The sequence below is a fragment of the Emydura macquarii genome, unplaced genomic scaffold, assembly GCF_026122565.2.
Source record: "Emydura macquarii macquarii isolate MOO-44397 ecotype Brisbane River unplaced genomic scaffold, CSIRO-AGI_Emac_v2 contig_3477, whole genome shotgun sequence".
In the NCBI taxonomy this organism is placed as follows: Eukaryota; Metazoa; Chordata; order Testudines; family Chelidae; genus Emydura; species Emydura macquarii.
In genome coordinates this window covers 2,518,741-2,534,752 of record NW_027133614.1, presented here as the reverse complement: position 1 = coordinate 2,534,752, position 16,012 = coordinate 2,518,741, and the positions used below count along the sequence as shown (strand labels likewise).

Below are 16,012 nucleotides of genomic sequence, written 5' to 3'. Positions count from 1 at the left end.
GTGCTGGTGTTACCTTGAGAGAACATTCGGAGAACAAGACACATTGTTGTGAATCATTTCAAATCTGCCCTCCAGTCAGATGAAATTTTTATGATGGCTCCCATTCCTCTGAAGGGAGGTGAGCAGCGTGGATGCCTCAGTACACAAGGGAAGGAATTATAGTGAGAGCTCGGGTCAGGTTGGATTCCTCCCCCAGCCCCAACTGCATTAACATTCCTTTAAAGTTGTTAGCTAGCAGGGCAGAAGCTGCCACAGGATCCTGCTGTTAATGAGGCCCCGTCTTTTCACTTCTTGCCTCCCAGTTTGAAAGGATCGGAAGGAAGGAGGCTCAGGAAGTAACAAGATTTGATGCAAGAATGTGTGTTGAGTGCAGTGATTATTCTGCCATCACTCTCTCCTAGGACAGGGTGAGCTAGCAACATTTGAGCCTTTTCTGGGGCAGCAACATGGGGGCTGGGGACCCCCCGAGGCGCTAAAACGATGTTTAAAGCCTGCCTGCATCTTTAAGAAGCAGAAGCAGGTTGCTCACACTCAGCCAAATCAAGAGCCAGCTTCTTTGATCCTAAGAGGATTCCCTTAAGGGGGAATGCCTGGCTCAAGGGACTGGCAGCTCATGGAGAGGAGCCTTTCACCTCTGGAGACTGGCTCCAGTCTGGCACCGTTTGACACTGACTAAAGCCTGCTGTCATCTAACAGCTGTTCACAGTGGCCTTCCTGAAATAACTCTGGCAATTTCAGTCCAGCTCCTAGTGGGCAGGTGGTTGCATCACAAAACCCACCACCAGTTAGCACGAATCGGAAGCCATTTTATCATACTCAACAGAGAAAATAAAACCTGACCAGGCCATGGGGCTGAACGCCCCTCTCACCCTAGAGATGGTTGCGTGGCCACTCAGATAGGACCACCACTAGCCAACACCCATGTTAGTAGACTCAGCAGAGGGGACAAAAACTGAATGGGCCATGGAGATTGAATTACCCTAGAGTCAGTCCCTACAGTACAGGGGCAGGGCACACCGACATGGCAGCCTTTCCCTCTGCCAGTCTTATGGTGTGAATAGAAAGAGTTCTCCAATCTCCAGGGCTGCCAGTCTGACACTAAAGTCATTTTAAGAGAACAGAGGATGTTTTAAGTCTCCTATTCCCATGAGGCCCTTGAGTGCTTAAAAGAACAGCAGAGGGAAAAAATTCCAAGTTATTAGGGGGAAAAAACTGCAAATGAAATTGCAATGTATTAAATCAGCCTTGCAAAATTGTCCAGCCTGGGCACCAAAATCTACTCAGCAGCCCTTTACTGTGATTGACAATAATGGAAAATATAGTGACACTTTACCTGCCTGACAAAACATTACTCAGCTCTGGTGAGTGGGTGGGTGAGTAGAAAGCTGGTATAAGATCTGTGTGCATGTGTCAATACCAGTTTTTTAATTGTATCCGTATAATGGTTTTGCATTGATCAACCGGTCTCATTGCATATATTAGAAGTCATTCTGGCAGTGCCCTATTTATGGAGGTGCTTAAGGTATGCTAAGCAAGCCTCCCAGCCCAGGTCTAAAGACTTAGGTTATGGGTGCTCTAAAATGGCTGAATAGACAGTGCTTTGAAGATGTGCTTCTGGTTGGAGCTTGGTCTCTGAAGCCCATCCCCTGGCTTCATTGCCTTTCATTAGGTCATATGGCCCGGTCTCATTTTACTGGTTGGGAACAGGATTCATGAAATGAGGATGCCTATGTCTCATGATAAAGCCTAGGGAATGTTGTTAACTTGTGAGCTCTAGGGCTGGCTACCACATTAGAGCGAGAGATTTATGGATCTGTTTCTGGCTCTGGAGAAGTTATATTACTGACTCCTAACATTTCATCCCACCCTAGCGAGTGACTGGCTGCATCCTCTCCAATGTGAACACACCTTCCATGACTCCAGTGATTGGACAGCCCCAGAATGAGTCTCCACAGCCCATCTACCAGAACAGCAACATTTCCAACAAGCCCACCGCAGGTAGGTCTCAGCAGAGGGAAGTAAGCTCTCCAAATGGAGACGAGCAAGCCCTGCACACAGAACCCCTCTAAACTCCCCAAACTTGTTCTCCCAGAGATGGGGAAGGGGAAACAGACCTGTCCAAGAAACAGTAAGTGAAGGTTTCAGGTAAGACTGTATGGTTCCCAAATGTATAATTTGAGTGAACTGAAATGCCAGACCCATGCAATTCTGCAACATGTGGGATCAGGTTTGGAAAAGGCAACCTACCTGTCACTGGGTCCTTCTACTATCTTTTCTCTCCCTTCCACTACTCTCTATTCTTGATGGTGGGGCAGCTGAGGAATATTCCTCTGTCACCTTTCCATGAAGAGGTGCTGCCATGCGAATTTCTGACAGCTTCACTGCAATCTCTCACCGAAAGTTAAAAGAGACTTAATGCCTTCATTCTTCACACCATCCTGATCACGGCACAGGTTTACAACCCAGGAAGTTCAAGAGGGTTCTTTGTTTCCATAGACACATTCCTTAGTCCCCAATTTGAATTGCCTTTTTGTGGAGCAAAAAGTTCCCCAGTTTAAATATGAATTTTTTTTTTTTTTTTTTTTTTTTTTAACATATGACCAAGTCTCCAAATTGCCAGAGACACTGGACAGATCAGGAGTTTGTTACTCAGCCATGGAGCCTTGCCCCTCGTGGGCACCAGTTCAAATTCAGATCACAAGAATGGTGAACAGAAGTGGTCCTGGGATGATGACTGGGAGCCTTTGTAAAATGAGCTTATTGGCAGTGTCCACACAATTGACAATGGGAGCAACATGGGGAAAAGATCAAAGAGGCCATGGAGACTGAGCTACCCTCCACAGCTAAAAATGGTTTCTTCCAGTTCAAGTTAAGGTACATGGGCCACGTATTGGGAGGAAGTTCGCACTGCCCGTGTCTGTGCTTTTACCTGTTTTGTGAATGAATAGAGGACTTCAGTTTCTAAGGGCTGGCACTAAAACCTACATGAAAAAGTATCTTAAAACTACCCCAAAAAAACAGCCTGATTCTTAAACGTGGTAGAAGTGCGATTTCCTGCCTAGTTTGTGTGTGTAAGCACTGCGCGTCACACTCAAATCCAATGATTAACCATGCAATGGGCTGTCCGAGGACATTTTAAATATGCTGTTACTGGTTTTGTATTTGCAATTATGGTCATTCCAGGTGCAGATTAGACACAATTCTGAACGCACATTGCACACACAACTGCTCATCTAACTTCTTTAAAAGTCCAAACTGGGTGAAATTAGAGAGATTTAAGAGGGAGCTAAAATCAAGAAACAGAATGATAATCTCCATAGATTGGGGCTTTAGTAACCAACCCAGCGAGGTGCCATTTGCACCAGGTTGTGGATCAGATCCTTAGCACAGAATATCGGTTTCTTTCAAAAATTTGGTGGGGGGAAAATGTCTTCAGGATGATGAATGTCTATTTGAAATAACTTCAATATGGAAACAAGGCTCTAAATGAGTCTTTCAAGCAGACTGAGGCTGATAAACAGTACAGAAAGTGGGGACAAGAGCTTATTGATTTAAGAGACCAGCCAGCAGAGACGGCCATTGGAGATTCCCCCATGGTCTCACAGTCAAACACCGTGTGTGTCCAGAGAGCTCTGCAGGGGAATAACAGACTGGCCTTGTGCAGTAAGACATGGTTCCTGTGGGTGGCCTTTTACCTATTTCTCTCTCTCTTCAGCAAAGATCTTGGGAAAGGTGGGAGAAAGTCTGAGCCGGATTTGCTGCGTTCGTCCACCAATGGAGCGCTTCACCTTTGTGGGTACGTTATGAAAATGTAGATACCTTCATTCATCCACGTTCTGCCCCCCACTCCTCAGTCTTCCTCTCCTTCCTGCCTCCCATCCAACCCAGTGTTACTGCATCACTCTCCGCCAGATCCTCAGCTGTTGTAAATCAATGTCAATCCCTTGACAACAGTGATGCTGTGTCAATTTATACCAGCTGAGGACCAGGCCCCGCCCCCCCTCGCTGACAGCCTCTCCCTGGCTGTCACAGAGGTTGTCAGGGGTTAAGCCAAAATCCACTGCAGGTAGGCACACAGATCCCAGCCAGGATGTCCCTGGCGCGCTCAGTGGTGAGCAGCAGTAGCTTCGCTAGTGAAATCTGTCCTGTTTGAGCCTGGCTACACTCAAAAAGGTGAAGAGGCATAACAACCACCAGTGCCTAGACTCCTTGAGTGTGCAATGCCTGCATATAGAGAGACACCACAGAGGTGTCTGGCCCACTGAAGTATCACCTCCAACCGCTAGTAGGAGATCTACATATTTCCTCTCACCATGGATTATAAAGTCAGAGGAGCCCTTTATGATCACCTAGTGTGACTACCTGCACAACGCAGGCCTTAGAACCTCACCCAGCAATGCCCTCATTGAGCGAGAGCATCTCTTTTAGACAGACGCTCAGTCTTGTTTTAAAGACTCTGCGTGACGGGGAATCCACCACATTCCCTTAGCACCTACCTCCTCAGTCCATGCAGTGCTCAGCCAGAAAGCATTCAACAGAGCAGGAAACCAGTCCTTATAAGGAGGGAGCCAGCCATGGAGGTTAGCCTTAAGCCCCTCTTCCTGGCTGTTGGTGCAGGAATCCTATTAACACTAAGGAGACACAGCTGCCCAGCAAAAGAGCCGTCTCCCGTCTCGAGTGCTCAGTCATGGACACTCGTTTGAAGCTTGGATTCTGGCACTTCTCTTTTTCCAGATGAGAATGCGAATTTGGGGACAGTGATGAGATACGAGGAGATTGGTGAGTACGCGCCATTCTGCCCGTGGGAAGGGGTGTCCTTCAAAGCACAGATTTCTCTCCCCAGTCTGAAGCAGCAAGTATAGCGGGTGGTGTGTGAGGGGCCAGCCCAGAGTTCAGAAATAGAGGAAAGTTTGGATTTAGGCTCAGACATAAGGGGCTAGGACCAGGACCCAAGCATAATTTTTTCGGGCCCAGTACAAACGTGTAATACATACGTACAATCTCATGCGCCATGAAAATCTTTTTCCTCATGGTAATGGGGATTGCAACCGTGGCTGGGCCTCCCAGGGCCTCCAGGCCCTGGTAAAGCGTACCCTTATTCTCCCCCCTCCTCCCCATGTGGGGGCCCTGGCTAGGACAGGGAGTATGTGTGCAGGGGAGGGGGATGGTCTGTGTTAAATTGGGTGTTTCTCTATCCTTTCAGATTTAAGCAATATTGCTGCTTCCCTCTGCTGGCCAAAAGTGGTGATGTAGACAAAGAAATCTATTAGGTGACACTCACTGAACACTTGCAGTTTCTGTGCCTTTAAATGTCCTAGGTTATAAGGCTCAATAAGTAGTATTGTACACATCTCAGCGTAAAATGCCTGCAATTGTGCAGGTCAGCGAGCCAGTTAGGAGATACTGATCCAAACAGGGAAAGTTAAAGGGAAGACACGAAAGTCTATGTAGGCATGCCCTGCAGTGAGCAAATATTGGAGGCTGTCTGGCAAATGCCTTACTCTGCCATGACAGTGATGAATGTGCTAGGCAGCAGTGGGACATCCCCATTAGAGACCCTGATTTTAACCAGTTATCCGGGTCCTTGTAATATCTAACAGAGCATGTGTCATTTTAAAAGTTCCCAAAGCACTTACATACACCTACATACATAGGGATCACCTCTTTCCCCAGGAGGTAATTTACACGGCACATGCACAGACACAGAAATGCAGCCATCTCTACGGTGGAATGCAGCAGCTATTTAACAGCCCGCAGCAATGCTGCACAGCAGTGTAGCAGAGGAAATGAAATGCTTTTTGAAACTAAAGAGGTATTTAGGGTAGGCAGGGTGCTTGGCGAGGGTACTGCACTGCAGCTAACCCCACTATTACTGCAGAAAGTGCTATAGGATCTTGAATGGCCACAGAGAGTCAGGCTCTGGTTTTCATGTCTTATGGAAAGAATCTCTCCAGCAGCACAGTGCAGGGGGTTGTGGTTTAGTAGTGTCACAGAGGAAACCATCAGCTCACATCTCTGAACTTCTCCATTCTCTGTTCCCTTACTTCAGAGCTTCGTATCTTACTGCTTTGTGGCAGTGACCTGCTGGAGTCCTTCTGTATCCCAGGCCTCTGGAATGAGTCTGATGTGAGTAGCTGTCTACATCTGCAGACAATCCATTGTCTGCTGTTTCTTTCCCTCCCCACTCATTATTCTCGCCTCTTTGCCCTCTCCCACGGTGACCTTACATGTAACATAACATTCCCAGGAAACAACTGAGTCAATTCACATGGGAGATCTTGAACAGTCTACCTCCATCCCCCATTCCCTCCTGCACTCCCTTTCATTTCACACACTCATCCGAACGAGCCCGAGAGGTAGCCTGCTCCCAACTTACAGACCCCACTCCGCTTTTATTTCAGCTTGGAGCCAAAAATGTTCCCTTTCACATCATGCTTTTTCCCCCACCCTCACGGAGACGACAGCTGGATACTGCAGCTACTTAAATTTAATTCCGAAGGTGTAAGGAAAATTTAAAGGCCTTCTCCAAAACTCTTTTTTTTTTTTTTTTAAACAAACAGACACAGTTAAATAGATTTAGGCCCTAAATTTAGAATGTGGGGAGAGGGATACAAGGGATTTACAAGACCCAATTTCCATGACACTAAAGGAAAAAGAAATTTAAATAAACAAAGCAAAATATAATATAAACCTACCACTAATCATAATAATAATAATACGACCTAGTTCTTATATAGCACGACATTGTTAAGAATACAAATACAACTGCCTTGTGCTAGGGCATGAGAACTAGGAAGTGAAACTGATCAATCTCATTTCACTGCTTGAACTGAATGAAATGTGAAATTATTACAGCATCCATGACTGAAAAGCAAATTAAATTGTTGAAATTATTTCTTCTAATCTGTGTTGCTTTAAATGCATTTTCATGTCTATACCTTGGCAGATTGTTTTATCTTTAAAGCTGTGTACTGTATTGCCAGCTCCAAATATTCAAAATCATGAATCATATCTGCCCTTCCCCCCCAAAAAATCATGAGATCAGTTTAAAAATCATCATTTTTAAAAAATAATAAATTTTGGAGGGTTGGGATTTTTAGGGAGGGGGAGCCTCTGACATTTTTAGTGCCCACTTGGGTCACATTTTCAAGCTTTTTCTTTGCAACCATGAGGGGCAAGATGCTGACTCTTTAAATTATGAATGCTGAGATTCTCATAGTCATCTGACTCCAGGGGGTGGTGCTTTAAGTAAAAACTTCAAATACCACAAGACTCATGCTAAAATCACAAGAATCCACTACACTACCATGTGGAGGAAAGGATCATTTGATGTGCTTTTCTAATACACCCATTACTATAGGCTCTAGTACTTACCAATAAATAAAGTCATCATAATCACACTGATCCCATTCACCACCTGAGTGCTCCTAATTTGAGTGACAGACGGCAACATACATATTTTAAAGCCACTACATTAAACTCTTGATAGCTAGAAATGTCATCTCTAGCAAACGTATCAATGGTCATGGATTCCAAGGTCAGACGTGACCATTGTGATCATCGAGTGAGTCTGGCCTCCTGTATGACACAGCCCGTAGAACTTCCCCCAGATAATTACAGATAACGTTGTTAGCAGTAGTTAATGCAATAGAATTAAATTTTAAGGCTCAAGATCCAAGTCCAGCAAAGTCCTTAAGTGGGTGAGAAATCTGTTCCCTGATTGCATAAGTGTAACTTTTATAGTCAGGTTTCGGGTGTTCCTGGAATTAAGAATTCAAAATTTGCTTTCCAAGATTATTCTGTAATGGTCACATACAATTAGAAATGTTAAAGGAAACATCACTCAGTGCATTCATGCACTAGAATATTTGCAAAAGGGAACACAAAACAGATGCACACAGCTCTGCAATAAATGCATTTTTGGGAGAGACATTGCTAGGAAATTGGATTTGGGGAGAGTATTTGCTCAAGCTTTGCACATCAATCCAGATGATCACTTCTGTCAGAGCCAGAAAATAGTGAACTACCTAAATCAGACATGCATAAAAGCAACAGTTCCATCTTGCAAGGACATAGTACGTTCTGCTATATATTCTAATGCCAAAGCAGGTCAGATAGGTCTTAAATGACATGCCCCCAAGGATTACATTCTGTTTCTATGGACCTGAGTGGAGTTCAGACAGGGGCAAGATTTTTTTCCTACCCTTGAAAGCAGCAGACACGTTTTCCAGTGAAATCCTTTGCTTGGTGCTATAGCAGACACAGGAGGACAGGTGGGCCTACCCCACTAATTTAAAACCTAAACAGACAAAACAAATCAGACATGCTGGGAGATCCAGAGGGAGGTTCAAGTGTTGTTCTTTTCTTTGGTATTGAGTGGGCAACAGTGTTACTGAAGGGGATGATTGGGAGCTGGCTTTGTGGGAGAGGAGAGCTCTAAGTGGGCATTTGAACTAAGGGACGGGAGGACCTTTCTGACCTGCAATACAGAGGGAGTTCCAGGCATAAGGGGCTGTGTGAAAGAAAGAGATGAGAGAAGGAACGTGCTGAGGTTCTTTGGCAATGTGGTACAGCAGGACACAAGATCAGGACTGCAGTTCTTGAAGACTGAATGAGGAACTTAGACTTGATGAAGAAGGCGACGGGAAGTCTGTGCAAGGACTGGGAGGAGGGCCACATGGTCAGAATGGTGGACATGGAGGAAGATAATATTGAGGTATCTACACTGCAGTGTAAGCCCAGGGTTCGAGCTAAGGGTCAAACCTAACCCCCCCCCTTCCATCTACACACAAATTGCGCTAACCCAGAGCTCAGACCCAGGAGCCCAGAACTCCACGGGAGTGGCGGGTCCAAGCCTGAGTCAGGCCAGGACCCAGGGTTCAAGCCCTATTGCTTTGCAATGTAGACGCAGTCCCACTGAACTTGTGCTCTGGGAGTCTGCCAAAAGTATCCACAATCCCACGGGCTGACTTTCTTTGTCCTCTGGACAGTCAAGTTTTCCCATACTGCCCCACGAACAAAGGGCTAGAGTGGCCACCTTTTGGGAGGGTGCTAGGAAGTCTGGGATATGGGAGTTTGGACTTGGGCCTGCATAATGAAGCTTAGATGGATCCAGGTTTCAACAATTCCTAACCTGGGGTTACAAATGAGTGTAGACGCGCCAGCTCTAGGTTAACAAACCTAGGATCTGCTAAAGCAAGGTCTGCTAATTCTGAGCTTATAGTGCAGTGTATAGGGGGTTCTACATTGCAATGTAAACCCAGGGTTAGTGGTCAGCTGACCCTGGGTTAGAGAACTCAGGGCTTGAGCATCTATGCTGAGTGTTAACCCTACATTAAGAATTTTCTAACTCTGGCTCAAACTGGAGTTCTGGCATCCAGCATGCAGACTCGAGTCAAGCCAACCATATCCCAGATTTTCTAGTGCCTCCCAAAACGTGGCCTCTATAGACTTTGGCTGTGGTGCACTGTGGGAAAACTTGAGTGTTCACCCCGCATGCTACAGGAAGTTTGAACAGCTCGCCAACACGTCCTGCTGAGCCGTCATTTTGGTCAGTGCGCCCCCAGTTGCCGGAGTCAGCAACACGGAGAAGGTGCCTTTTGATGAACTTCTCTCGTCTGCACTTGCACTCCTGTGTCACAAAACAGGCAGAACTTCTGTGAGATGCTGATGGACATTTCAGCAGCGTTTTCTGATCCACCAAAGGCACCTAACAAAGCTTGAGATGGAGCTGAAGGAAGGGGACATAGACATGGCAGATTCAAACTGGCGAAAGTTGCTGATGACACTTGATACAGCCGCTGATGCCTCCTGTGTAGACTTGTGCTCCTGGAGCAGGGCCACAAGCACAGGCTGGTGGGATCACATCATCATGATCATCTGAGATGATCAGCAGTGGGTCCAGAACTTTTACATGAAGAATGCTCACAAAGGTCCTGAAATGTAGCTGTTTGCTGTGACCCTCCACCATGAAGATATATCCATGAGGGCGGCCATCCTGGGCCAGAAGCAAGTTGCTATAACCCTCTGGAAGCTGGCTACCTGACTGCTACAGGTCCATTGCCAACCAGTTTAGCGTTGGAAAGTCAACTGTGGGTAAAGTGGTGGCGGAGACTTACCCCAAGGTGGTGGGCATAAATGATATTCCTGAAGTAATTGCTGGCTCTGAGGGTTTCCCAATTTTGGATGCATGTCAGGGAAGAAAGATGTGAAATGGAAAAGACACAAGAAAGGAGGATAATCTAGAGGAACAAAGTCTGGACAAATACACTGGACCACCCGAAAATAGCTTTGGGAGTTGTCTTTGATCCAGCGCCAAATTATCTCTAAAGCCAAATTCCTCTGTAATCCCACACTGAGTACTCAAGCAGGCAAATTACTAACACAGATACAATGAGAGCAACAACAAAAAGACTCGATTTCAATAACTATTTCCAGTCTAGGAAATAGCAACCACTCCCCTCTCCTGCTGCAACTGGGCAAATCAGAGAGGAGACACTGAGAAACGAATTACTTTGAGAACTGCATTTCCATCCTGATGCACCTAAAGAGAAATCAATTCACCGACTGAAAAATAACTGATCATTTTGTAATTTGAGGGCCTAAATTAAGGTGCATGGTCTTGCATTTCAGTACTCAGATCAGCACTTGGGCACCCCGGTCTGATAATTTTGGCTGTTCTGAGTGCTCTCAGGGTCGGGATTGGGTGCCCTAGTTTAGACCCCAAGTTTGACAATTGGGATCCCACCCAAAATAGGACTGGACTCTGGGGGGAAAAAACCAGCCCAAGACCCTCACCTTCAATTAAAGCCCATGAGATACTGAAGACAGCAACTCACTGCAGGTTTTCCTTTGCTTGCTGCAAGCAGCACGTGCTTAGAAGAATAACATTTGTATGGGGCAAAATAATGCTGTTTAGCAGGTGGCTGTTTATTTGCTCAGATATTTCCTGATATGCTGAGGAGCACTAAGTTGTGGGGAGTTGTTAGGAAGGAGAAAAGGCTTCAAAGAGCCGGTCAAGATGTTATCTCTTCCACTGAGGGTGCACAGCCTCCATTCATCAAAGTGGGGCAAAACGTTGGGGTTCTGTCTGACTCCACACTAAGTGTGGATGGCCAGGTAGCATCAGTTTCTAAAAATGCCTCCTTCCATCACCACCTTGCCAGGACTCTTCATGCCTTTCTCACCGGGCGAGGACCTGGGCACAGCAATCCGGGCACTTGTCACCTCCAGGCTGGATTACTGGGACTTGAAGCTGAAGCTGAACGCAAAGATGACGCACAGGTGCCCGACTGGCACAGAATGCAGCTGCACTTCTGCCAGGGGCTTAGGCCACAGTCAGCACATCAGGTCTGTGCTCAAGTCCTTCCACTGGCCAGTTTCTGATGCCAGTTTAAGACCTGAATCCTAATTTTCAAAGCAATTAATCAATCAATCCCCAACTACATCAAGGGCTGAATTTTGATCTCCAGATCCCTGCGACAGCTGCGTGCCCCTGGGGCAATGCAGATCACAAAGCCTAGGATGAAGCTTATGAGAGCTGGGGCCAGTGTGTTCTCTGTTCAGGGTATCTGGCTAGGGTACAGAGTCCCAGAGGAGATCAGGCCAGAGAGTGATCATCTTCAGGAAATGTTGCAAAGCCTTTCCACCATCAGTGATGCGCACAATTCAAACACCCCTTTTATTTCCAAACCCTTGCAACCCCTTCCCCCCACCAAAAAAAATCCACACTAAGGACAGCTTAACACCAAAAAGGAAGAAGTTGCAGAGACCCATGCAATCCACCAGGGACTTACTATTGCTGTTGATTTTAAGTGGAAGCCACTCTCTTACTACAGTGTTGGGTGGCAGGATACACTCTTAAGACAGACAGCTGAAATACTTTAATGGGATTCTAGCACTGAGCATTGCTTCAAGCAGTGTCATTAAATACTCCATCAACTCGCTGTACAGAACAGACTACTAGAGCGCTAGTGCCTTCCATGCTTTAGAGAGGTCGTAACTGGAACAAAACCCATTTGAACTAGAACAGTGTCAGTGGCACCTTGGGAAGAAAAAGCCCAGGGTTGTAGGACAAAGGGAGCAAAGACAAGCCTTGAATTAGGCAGGGTGAGCTGGTTTATATTAGAAGGTGCCAAATCAAGCCATGAAACTAGCTTGAAACTCAGCAACAAGCCTGCTGGACTGATAAGGAGCGAAGCTGAATTTTCCTCTTTTGAGGAATGAGCTGAGCCTCGTGGAGGAAATTCCCTGTCTAATCACCAGCTCTTCCATTATTGGGATTGGACCCCCCCCCAGACCAGAACTCTGAGTCTGCAGGGTAATCCAGAGAGCGGGGCCCAAGCCAGCACTTTTAATCTGCAACTCCACCAATGACCACGGTTTGAACCGAATGGCACCTAGCTTTGAATCACCCTGGGCTTTGGATTTGGTTTTGCAAAGCTAAAATCTTGCTCCCACCGCCAGTGTCTAGACAAGAACGGAATACCCACCCACTGGCTCAGCAGGGCCAGTTCAGTATGGCCCCCTTCTGCTGTCCTCCAGGTGCTTACTGCTTGCATTTGTCAACAACAAGCTATTTTGGAAGAGCTTTTCCATTCCAGACCCCAACTCTTTAGCTCCCCCAGTGAAGTCAGTTTGAGCTCTGTGGGTGGAGTGGGGCTGCAGAGTGAGGCCCATAGGAAAGGGAATGCACCGAAAATCCTGCAAAAAATGCAATCAGAATAACTGCAGGGATGTCTACGCTTCAAGCGGAGGGTACGATCGGCAGCTCGAGGAGATATCCCCGTGCTAGCTCGGATCCAGCTAGCATGCTAAAACATAGAGGTGTAGCCATGGCTGCCCCAAATACATACCCAGTGTCCTGGGTGCGGTCGTACTCAGGGCCGCTCGCCACTCCTGCCACTTGCACCACCCCAGACACACTTCATTGTTAGTGCACTAACGTGGATATGTGTCCTTGAGCTAGAGTTTACACCTCCAGCTGGCAGTGTAGACTTACCTGAGTAGTTGCCAATTCGCCTCCTTAATGGCATTCATGTTTTTGTCAAAGACGTCCCAGGAAGTTTGCAGAAAGAGGGTAAGTTAAGACACAGTTCCATCAATGTCACCGAATATTTCAGTGCATCTTTTGTTTGAGTCAGGGACCTGCCAGCTGATGTGAGCTGGTTCCTGGGCCAGCGTTGCCCAGTCATGGGAGGCTGGAGGGTTCTGCAATGTCCCTCTTTCCATTGCTCCCAGATGGAGGTGATTGTCGGGGACTTTGGGATCGTGGTGGTGCCCCGGGACGGCACAGACACAGACCGGATCATGAACCATTCCTCAATACTCCGCAAGTACAAAGTAAGTGACTTTGCACAACACAGCCATTCCCTGCATCATGGCTGGGACTGGCTCCGCTCGGCCTGGCTCTGCCTTCCGCCCCTGCTTTCTTGCTGTGCCGTGACACATTGGAGGGGCAGGGTGAATGGGCTGTGCAGTGGCAGCCATGAAGTATTACTGCGGCACCGCTTCCACAAAGCTGCACCAGCTGCAAGCGCTCCCAGTCTCTGCATCCAGGGTTCGCATCCATCCCTGTGCATGGGACCAGTGTGAGCCCCGTATGGCGCTTAAGGCCTTGTTCCAGATCTCAGTGAATTTCCCCTCAGTGCTCACTGACTGGGAAGCTCGCTCACCATCCTGAAGGAAGTGCCAGCTGCCCACGCTACCTCTGGGTGCACAAGCCAGGACGAGCAGAGATCTGAGGTCAGTAACATTCATTTGCTCGTCTTGTTTTCTCTGTAGAACAACATCCTGGTGGTGAAGGACGACGTGAACCACCCCATGTCTGTCGTCAGTTCAACCAAAAGCAGGTGCGTGACTCTAGGGGACTCCTGCTGCCCAGCCCACAATTCCCACTGCAGGGCACCTCATCTCCCATCCAGTGGAGCCAAGACTTTCCCACAATCCACACAGCCCACCACAAACATTGCCCCCTCTATCTTAGTACTTACTTGGCCCCATCTCTATAGTCTCTAGGATGACCAGGTAGCAAGTGAGAAAAATTGGGACAGGAGATGGGGGATAATGGACACTCATATAAGAAAAACTCCCAAATATCGGGACTGTCCCTATAAAATCAGGACATCTGGTCACCCTGATAGTATCTGAGCACCTCACAATCGTCGCACCTTCCTGTAAGGGAGGGAAGTGGTCTTATCCCCTTGTTATACATGGGGACCTGAACTAGAGGGAGACTAAGTGACTTAGGTCACATGAGATATCTGTGACGGAGTCGGGAATTGAGCCCATGTCTCCTAAATCCAGTGCCTGAACCACTGAGCCGTCCTCCCGCTCCAGTCTTCACCCATTTACTTGCATTGCTCGTGCACACATTCAGACCCATGGCTCCTTTGGCTCAAATGTTACCGTGTGCATTCATGTGAGAGAAAATAACCCGCGTAAATGCACCCTTAACTGTGGAGCTGTGACCAGCTCCTCCGTAACTGAACTCACATGGAGCCTGATTTAAATCCTATCCAAGCAGCTGCTTCCGGCTGGGGAAGAGAAAAATGGGCTTCCTGCTCCCCTGCCACATCGTACTGTGTCCCCAGCCCATGCTGGGACAACATGGGGAGGGTAACACTGACTCCCTTTGTTCTCTTGCCCCCCCCTCAGACTGGCCCTGCAGCATGGGGATGGACACGTTGTGGATTACCTGTCTCAGCCCGTCATTGACTACATCCTCAAGAGCCAGCTGTACATCAATGCCTCCGGTTAAAGCCTGAGGCACTGCAGCCCCACCGCTCCACGTCCCAACAGCTCTCCATCACACTTCTCGCTCTCTGTGTCTGTCTCTCTCTCTCTCTCTCTCACACAGCCTCCGGCGTGTCCACCTGTCTCACTCACCGACACTGGCGCTCCATAGTGCAGAGATCTCCAGGGAACTGTGGCATACCTCCATGGTACACAGTTCAGCCATCTTCTTCGGAGAACCCCTTCCCTTTGTACACAGGGGGGTGGGGGTACAGTACATAAAGGTGTACCCAGCATGTTTTAGGGAGGTGGCTCCAGCATCCACCTACCCAGCATGCTCTAGGGAAGTGGCCCTGGTGTCCACCTTCCCAGCATGCTCTGGGAGCAGGGGCTTGTTCTTTTCCCATCTTATGGCACTTAAGCTAAATAAAACGGTGGATCTTTTTATTAATAGTTTTAGTGTGAGCCCCTTGGCCTCTCGACATGATGCCCTACTTCAGACTGACTCATGCTTGGCAGTGGGAGAACCCAGCCCAGACTTGGCTCAATGCCCAGACTTGGGCTAGCTGGATTGCTCAACTCATGATGGGACAGGTTCGCTTTGAAGTTTAAAAGAACTGTGAAAAATCTGAAATGGTGTTTCTGAAGCTAAGGCTCCCAAAGCAGTGGTGGGGGGCAGCACACCTCAGCCAGGCCACACATGCTTCTGCAGTAGATTATTATTCATTTGGCGGGACCTCCTTTAACCTTCACTGCAAATGAACCTGGTCACTCACGGCTGTCCCGTAAGCGGCCATGCTGTGTTTGCATCACATTGGAGGGCTACCAGACACAGATCCCGGAAAGGAGCCTGTCATACCCGACTAGATCATGGCAACGCAGCCCTCTCAACAGAAAACAACAACCGAAAGCTGCAGGTCGTGGTTCTCCCGCACCTCAGCGTTCGGTTTGGTAGCGTCCAGGCCCCTTCCGCAACATGATGCCATGGGCTGCTGACGGGGTCGTCGGCTCTGTAAGTGGCTCACTGATATTTACCAACCATCAATACCGCTTCTGTCTGATTCATAGACAGCACATGCTGCTGTGCAGGGAGGAACAGATGTCTCAGCAGGGATTACAGTGAGCTGTCAAAAGGGGCTGATGAATTCATTGGCAGCGATGGTGCTGCCAGGACCCAAGCATAATTTTTTCAGGCCCAGTACGAACTAACAACACAGGCCCCCTCCTGTGTTACAAATCTCCAAGATTTGGACAATAGCTACATAGCTACAGGGAAATA

At 47.7% G+C, this 16,012-nt stretch overlaps 1 protein-coding gene across 1 annotated transcript in view; it reads left to right on the top strand.

Moving 5' to 3' along the window:
- NMNAT2 (nicotinamide nucleotide adenylyltransferase 2) overlaps nucleotides 1–15,180 on the top strand; it is a 74,056-nt gene extending 58,876 nt beyond the window's left edge. Inside the window, exons 5-11 of the mRNA XM_067535096.1 lie at nucleotides 1,872–1,998; nucleotides 3,716–3,796; nucleotides 4,735–4,779; nucleotides 6,050–6,126; nucleotides 13,240–13,341; nucleotides 13,783–13,850; nucleotides 14,656–15,180. Of these exons, the coding sequence (XP_067391197.1) occupies nucleotides 1,872–1,998; nucleotides 3,716–3,796; nucleotides 4,735–4,779; nucleotides 6,050–6,126; nucleotides 13,240–13,341; nucleotides 13,783–13,850; nucleotides 14,656–14,758 (603 nt within the window). The 3' untranslated portion in view covers nucleotides 14,759–15,180. The remainder of the gene's footprint in view (nucleotides 1–1,871; nucleotides 1,999–3,715; nucleotides 3,797–4,734; nucleotides 4,780–6,049; nucleotides 6,127–13,239; nucleotides 13,342–13,782; nucleotides 13,851–14,655) is intronic.
- The last annotated feature ends 832 nt before the right edge of the window (nucleotides 15,181–16,012 follow it).